Source organism: Camelina sativa, chromosome 20, assembly GCF_030686135.1.
Source record: "Camelina sativa cultivar CO46 ecotype springtype chromosome 20, ASM3068613v1".
NCBI classification, from domain to species: Eukaryota; Viridiplantae; Streptophyta; class Magnoliopsida; order Brassicales; family Brassicaceae; genus Camelina; species Camelina sativa.
The window spans coordinates 13,029,585-13,037,420 of NC_141899.1; the positions used below are offsets into that span (position 1 = coordinate 13,029,585).

Genomic DNA, 7,836 nt, shown 5'->3' on the forward strand with positions numbered 1-7,836 from the left:
AAAATATACATTTACTACTACTTATCTAGATTCAATTTGAAATATGAATATGATTTTTTTTTTCTTTTCTTTCGGAATGAAACAAATCAAGAAACGTGTGAATGAAATGATACATGCAGACAAAAAAAAAAGTGTGAATGAAATGGATAATTAAGGTTTTTTTTTAGGAAATTATAAAGGATAAGGTGAATGAATCATTCACTAATAAGAAGTGAAAAGGAAAGGGAGAAGAAGACACATCAAGAGACGTGTGTTTGTCCTTTCACTTTCACTGGATGAGGAACGTGCGGCTTCTATCTACTTAAATGCAAGTGTGATGCTTTTAGAGTTCCAAGTCAGACAGAAAGAATCTGTTTGCAGTTTTAATTATCTTTTCTAAAAAAAAATACTCTTTTATCACCTACGTACCGTACAAGTGGTATAACATTACAGATGTCCTCAAATGAGAGATCACTTCTAGACAAGTTTAGATACTTCACCCGAGTTAACCTAGTCCAAAAGATTTCGTCGCCTTAGGAACCACACCAGCCCCCCTCTGATATATAACTTTATTTACCGTTGTTTTTAAGAGTTATAAATTTTTACTGTCTTATATTTTTCAGATCACCGAGCAACAACAGTAACGTCTTGCTGCATGATTCACAACCAAAAACAGTGTATAGAGACAATACATCTCAAGGGTTGCAGTTTCAACAATTCATCTACGTACTCTAGCTTCAAGCGGAAGAGAAGAAAGAAATGGAAACACACAAATCGTTGTAGGAAACACATACACAGTACATATATAATTCAAAACACACAAAAAGGGGTAAAAGAATATACAAAGGGTTTGGGGTTTTATAGGGAACTTATGGCACAAAGGATTTGATTGTATACACTCTCATGTTACTTCTCTTATGGCATAGATACGTACCGTAAACTTGACGCCGACCAAGACAAAAAACAATTAAACGAATTCCAGACATATATATAAACATCCAAACTCTCTCTTTCTCCCTCTCCATCCTCACAAATTGATGACATTAATAACTATGAATGTCGTCCAGGAGCATTACCGATCAGTCTGCATTGCTCCGGTAGCATAGTCGATTTCACTTCTCCATGCAATGCAAACAGCTCTCCGTCTATACCACAACTGTCATGTGTGTTTTTTCCTGCCTTCACCTTCACCGACTTCACCTGCAATGTCATGCATTTGATCAACTACACTCTACTCTAGACTATATAATACATATGACAGCATTGAGTTTAATCCTATGATTAGCATTTCCTAGCACATCCCGAGTTTCAAAAAAAATAAAATAAGAAAGAAAATTCGCAAGAGAAGGAGACCCTTTAGAGAAAAACAACTACCTTTACACACTCGACATATGGAAGAGAAAGATGTCGACCTGTCTGCAGAAGTATAAAAAACCTCAGCAACCTCAGTCTTCCACACCCATGAACCAAGATCATGTCCATTGTACCATCGTCATGTTCTGAATTGGGAGCCACGACCTGAGAACTCTGCACAGTCCGACAAGCATGGTTACAGACCATGATGCCGAGGAAATGCCCCTTCCTAGAAACCCATTTATCTTCAAATCTTGGTGTCATGGTCTGCCTCCTCAGTCCTGTCTCTATATCCTCAGGAGGACCAGGAAGCTCGATTGAGTTTTCTACATCCCAAGCAGACGGTTCACTGTCCCATTTAGGTCCCGCATCCCAGATCGGACCCGGATCAGACACAGTAGATGAAATATCTTCCCTGTCATGACCACCGGTATTCCCCCATGAACATCGAGTTGGAGGATCCTGCACGGATGTTAACCCCATCCATCCTTTATCCATTCTTGACTTTGACCTTGTCCTTGGCCAGTTAGGGGTTGTTGACTGTGATGGAGGATGAATAACCTCTGGCTCCGCTGAAACATCTTTTCTTCCAGAGGACATGCGTTTCATTTTAGGATCTATTCCACGGACATATTCAGATGGCTCGGTGCTGGCATGTGTGCTGCTACCCGTGTCTACTTCACCTACGCTTGGGGTCATTATGGAGTCAATACTTGATAAACTGGAGGCTCTAGGAAATCCTTCTCTGCTTGATCTCCTCATTACATCCGTGTAGAGATCTTGCATATCCACAGCTTCCTTTTCAAGTCGAATTTTGCCTTCTGCATCCTCTTTTTGTGCCGGAAGATATTCCACTTCATAGCTATACTTCGGCAAACACATGAACTTGAGGAATCCAGCAACAAAGTAACGCAAAGGACCAAACCGTTTTTGGTATTTTTCAGAGAGTTCCAAAACTGCAAATAGATAATGACAAGCACAATTTAAAACCATGAACTTAGTCATGGCAACTGAATGCCACAAACATTATGCAGTATTCATGAAGGTACTGATATGTGCAAAGTAAATACTTCACAACAATAATCCTGATAGTCAAACACGAGACAGCATCCATAGCTCAAACTAATACATCAAACACACATCGGAACTGTTATAGGAATGGAGAAACTTTTCCAGCCTTTTGCACAAGTTCAATGTATTTTATTTCATCCAAAATATGTTTGAATAACTAAACGATTTTCAGCTTCTATCTCATCATCAGAAGAGTGCATATTCTGCAATATGCTATGAAATCAAGTAAAATATTAAAAAGTAAACTTAAAGTACAGTAAGGAAGGTTTATAATATTTCTCCTCTACAATGCATGAAAGATCTAAACAGTTGCAGACACAGGAATATAACAAAGAAGCTAGGTATACAGAATCAAAACTAACTACACTTGAGAAACTGTTTATCATTGGAAACTCATGCAAGAAAAAAGCACAAATGTATTTTCACTTACCATCGCTAACAAAACCATAGTAGGATACCGTCATTCCGAAGTGTATAATACCGGTATGAATCCATTCAACAGCAAAAACATCAGTAGCTGTTAGGCCACCCTAAGCCCACCAAAAAAGAAAAGAAAAAAATCGTTTAAGCTGAAAAAGCACTAGTTAATGTTGGTGGCCGGATAAAACAAAGCAGGGACCAATAGGATTTTAGGTAGGAGTACCTTCACAATAGAGAGTGCTGCAGAAATAGGATCTCTTACACCAAGGACAGTCCAAACTAACGAGTTATCAGAACCAGCAGGTACTATTCCAATTGGGATAGAAACTCCTTCTTTCTGATTGCTTCGAGTAAGGAGACCATTAAGAACCTGAAACATTGAAAGAAGGCAGGCCATGAGATGAGAGTTCATTCCAAGTAATTAGAAACTAGGAGATGTTAGCATCAAAAGCTGTAATTTGCATGCATCTTAGTCTACCTAAAGAGTTCTACATAAATCAAAAGTTTAATAGTGAAAGTTCTCATGTATTTCAGCTCAAAGCAAGCATTTCCCTATAAGATGCATCCCAAAGTCCTCGCTCTGGAGGATAAGAGTTACTAAACTCTTAAATTGATTCAGCATGCTTGCAAAGCGGTCAGAGCACACTGAAAGAAGCCAATAAAGTCCCATTTCAATACAAAAATTGGTTCAGAAGTACATCCAGGCACCAAGGAAATGTAGTAGAGCAGATAAGAAACATGAAGTATGGTATAACAGGAACATCACTTCGTAAAGTTAACTCCTAAAGAAAATGGGCAAAAAAAAAAAAGTGAGAATGGTTTAGGAAGGCTGATTATCTCACCTCATTGATGATTCCATCGCCTCCAACACAAATTATACCTAGAAGAATCATTAAGATCTCATAAGTAACAGTAAATACGTAAGAAAAAAATATGCATATTAGAAGCAGTGGTACCAACCGTCTGAGCACAAGTTAATGTCGACAGTGGAAGCCAACTCTCTCGCATGACCTGCTTTAGTTGTCTTGACTACCTCCAACTTAATCCCGGCCAGCTGTGAGAGTTTACAATATTACACCCAAGGTAAGAAAAACATAATTATTTATGAAAAATGCAAATTGGGATTGGATAATTGGAAATGTTCTCCAGAGTATAGAAGAATATGTAGACAATTTCATATAAAACCTAAGTTCTATTAGTACGTAAAAGTGGAAAGTTATGTGATGTTGGAAATAGTACCTTAAAAATTGGTTCCACTATATTGTGGAAAACTTTGATAGATCGTCCATGCCCTGACCTAGGGTTTAATATGACAAGCATTTTAGGTGCACTCTTACACCTGAAGACCAACTCAGGAGGGGTATCAATTGGGACCGAAAATAACTCAGACGAAGCCTGTTTCTTTGAGACTAAAGGATGTGGCAAACAGTTGATAAAACATTGTTGATCTCCAAAACTGGCCACCCATTGAACTGCTTCTTCTACCGTAGGTGCAACGAAGCGGAAATCCTTGCGGCTTCTCTTAGGTTTCGCGAAGCAAGAAAGACCACAAGAACCTTTTCCAATTGGGTAAGCATGCACAGTGAAATGTCTAAGACCAACATTGTATGTCACCTAAACAAAATTAAACAAAACATAGATAAGTTTCTTGACTCAGTTCATTCAATACACAGACTTATTCAGTTCATTGCAGGCCAATTAAATTTCAAGAGAAAGAAGAAACCTACAGAGACAACGTCGTCAAGCTGTAGCATGTCAGAACCCCAAACCAAGGCCCTGCGTGTAAGCTTTGCATCAACTGCTTTTTTATTAGAGGTATCCGTGGCAGATGGTTGTTGTACCTCAGTAGCATCTTTCCCAGTTGCAGATTTTCTCTTATCCAATACAAGCTTCCCAGCATAAACAAGACTACCTAACAAATCCGATTTCTCATCCCCACCAACAATATCAATCCGATGCTCATCAGGTTTTGGTTTCACCTGTTGTGGATCACTAGTAACCTCACCACCACGTCGGGAAGACGTCTTCACCTTCTTGCTTCTCTTCTCAGGAAACACTACAGGAGAAGACTGCTGAGATCCACCGGTAGCTATCTGAGAGCAAAAACCTAAACGTCTGAGGGACTGTTGTGCCTGAGGAGGAATAGCTACTCTTAAAGAAGGATTCCGGTTAACACCACTCTTCTGCATATCCGTAAGCTAATAACCTCTCTGCTCTTGAGTTCCGCGGACGAAACAGACGATATACAACGATCCGGAGGCATACACAATACAAAAACCCCAATTCAACGTCGTTCGAGCTCTGGTCAACGAAATAGATTACAGAGAGCCAATCCTAATCCGTAGCTATATATACCAGATCCATCAACGCGTATCGAAGAATTTTTTTTTTCCTGTAACAAAATTCATGGCATGGATTGGTTTATAAGCAGCATTTGAATCGGAATTGAATCAAAACAAGAACACTACTCAACAGATCATGCAAAATCGCAAGGAAATGATTAACGAATCTGGCAAAAAAAAACAATCAAGACGAGAATAAGAGCTGCTTTAAGAGCTATTTTCGTCTTACCTTAGCTTCTCAGCGAGGAAAAAAAAAAAAAAAAAAAAAATGGAGAGAAGTGTGGGAAAAGTAACGCCGCCGGATCGGAGGATCTGAGAAATTGAAGAGAGGTGGCGAAGAGAGAGAGAGAGATAGGAGGAGAAGACGATAATGGCGGAGATGACTCGACTCGACTCGACTCAATTCCGATTCGATTCGATTTCGATTGGATTGGATTTCGACTCGACAACAGAAACCTTATGGCCCCCTCCTTTCGGATTTATTTCCACTACAGAACCTTTTTTTGGACTTCTTTTTTTTCCCATTTTTTATTTTTCTTTTTTTCTTAAATTTGTTTTATTATTCAAATATTTGAAATGGATTTATACAAGAAGTTTAATAAATAACAAATCTTTATTTCTCATAGGAAACTATAAAATTTGATAAATCACATAAATTATCATTTGGATAGATTAAAGATTTTTTTTTAAAAAGTATATATATTTTAATTTTTCCATTTATAAGTAAGCCAAAATCATAAAACCAATATATATGATGTTTTTAAAAAAATTAATGCAATATTTGAGATTATTATCCAGTATAGGTTTGGATTAGAACATCAAACGTAAATGATAAATTAATACCTGTTTTTTCTTAATTTGGCTATTGAATAAAAGATTAAAAGTATTTTTTTTTGGTTTTGGTAATCTAGATTAAAAGTATTTTGGTGCTATATAGTATTATGTGGATTTATACATTTTAAACACATAAACATTTATCTTTGAAATGATATGATTCTAAGTGATTGGTGACATAAACATAACTCTGAAGTGATTTGTGACATATTATAGAAATTACATAAACATAATTTATAAATCCATGATATAATCATATAATTTAACATAAAGAAAAATAAAATCAACACCTAAAATCACCGACTTTCACATTATTATTTTACAAAAAAAAAAGAGCAACTAATTTTTTTCCCCAAATAAAGAATTTAAAAATAGAAAACAAAGTCAACCACCGTTATACCAAATTTAGATATGATATACTAATACTATTTCATAAGTGATTGGTGACGACAAACTACTACGTTTTGTAGTTTACCATGTTTTCTCACTACTACTAGGTCTATAGATGCCGAATGAATATGCTCAATATTAATTAACAACTTAAGAATTCTTAAGATGGTTTAGCGTAGCGTAGCTGTCATAAATATCTAGCTAGCTAGCTTGATAAAACAATTAGCTTTCAGAAAACGATGATGCTATGTTAGTTGATGGTTTAGGCTTTTACCTTAGTACTAATATACAACCTTATAATTTAAAAGGCTGATTAGAGAGAAGGATTAGTGGAAGAAGTTGGTAGATGGCCCCGACCATGGAATACAAAAATTGGATAGAAAATATTAAAGTTGAAAGCTAAACAAAATAGTATATACTTTTCTTTAACAAAAAAAAAAAAAAAAGGAAATAGAAAAGTTGAAATGATAATAATAATATGGTTTGGTTCATTCAATTAAATATAGAATTCGAGTGTGGCGACCAACAGACAAGTGATGCTTCGTTAAGAAGAATTGGTTAAAGGGCATCTTCTTATCATAATCTAAAGCCATTATTGCTTTATTAGTAGTAGTATTATTATTATTTGTAATACTTAATTAAAAGTATGGAATGATAACGATAATGATGCAATTAATTCTCTGGGTGGAATATTCATGGCACTTTCATAGTAGGATTGTTGTAACACGTCTTCTTCTTCTTCTTCTGTATGACAACAATTAAAAAAAAACAGACAGATATCTTTGGAAAAAGTTATAAAGCGGATTAGCTTCTTCTTACTTTTGAGTAAACATGAGTTAAGCTAATCCTCTGTATATGTTTACCACTAAAACGAAATTAGAAGAAGCTAATCCGCATACTCCAACATCTCATACTCTTCAAGAGAAAAAGCACAATGATGTATAACGCAAATAATTTAAGCTTAATACAAAAGATTTTGATCATTATTTTCATAAATATTCTGGCACGTAACAATTTTATCTACGTTCTTGAAATTGCAATTTTTTAAAAATTGCCTAACAAAGAAAGAAAAAAAAATGGACATAGTTTCTCGGATTCCAACTAGTGATGATGGGCCGGTTCAAGGCCCATTTCATGATGTAATAAGTAGAGAGGATAAATTGACAAAGGGATACACTCATACAGATAGTGTGAGTCGGGTCATCTCACAATGCTCTTGGCTTGAAGACAAGAAGCTTCACTTAGTACTTGACTTGGACGACACGCTTGTTTACACCATTAGAGTTTCAATGCTTTCTGAATCTGAAAGTATCTATTAAATATCCCACATCAATGATGGAATAGATTCTTGATTAGTATATATGGCAATCATTTTTTCTCATATGGTTTCACAGCCCATAATTATGATACATTCTTAATATGGTATCAGATTCTATAGTTAAGCCCA

General features: G+C 36.0%; 1 protein-coding gene across 1 annotated transcript; it reads right to left on the bottom strand.

Moving 5' to 3' along the window:
* Positions 1-739: 739 nt before the first annotated feature.
* LOC104770709 (sphingoid long-chain bases kinase 1) lies at positions 740-5,738 on the bottom strand. Its single transcript, XM_010495165.3, has 9 exons — positions 5,395-5,738; positions 4,551-5,215; positions 4,063-4,437; positions 3,784-3,877; positions 3,666-3,703; positions 3,047-3,193; positions 2,834-2,933; positions 1,354-2,288; positions 740-1,179 (listed from the first exon to the last, which is right to left on the bottom strand). Exons 2-9 carry the CDS (start codon positions 5,010-5,012, stop codon positions 1,030-1,032), a joined length of 2,301 nt encoding a protein of 766 aa, XP_010493467.1. The 5' UTR covers positions 5,013-5,215; positions 5,395-5,738; the 3' UTR covers positions 740-1,029.
* Positions 5,739-7,836: the final 2,098 nt, after the last annotated feature.

What these genes read in the sequence shown, in the direction of transcription:
- LOC104770709 (XM_010495165.3), bottom strand. Translation starts at nt 5,012, where the DNA reads ATGCAGAAGAGTGGTGTTAACCGGAATCCTTCTTTAAGAGTAGCTATT. An exon ending in CTATGGTTTTGTTAGCGATG is followed by an intron (nt 2,289 to 2,833) that starts GTAAGTGAAAAT and finishes ATCTATTTGCAG; the next exon opens with TTTTGGAACTCTCTGAAAAA. An exon ending in CATATGTCGAGTGTGTAAAG is followed by an intron (nt 1,180 to 1,353) that starts GTAGTTGTTTTT and finishes ATGACATTGCAG; the next exon opens with GTGAAGTCGGTGAAGGTGAA.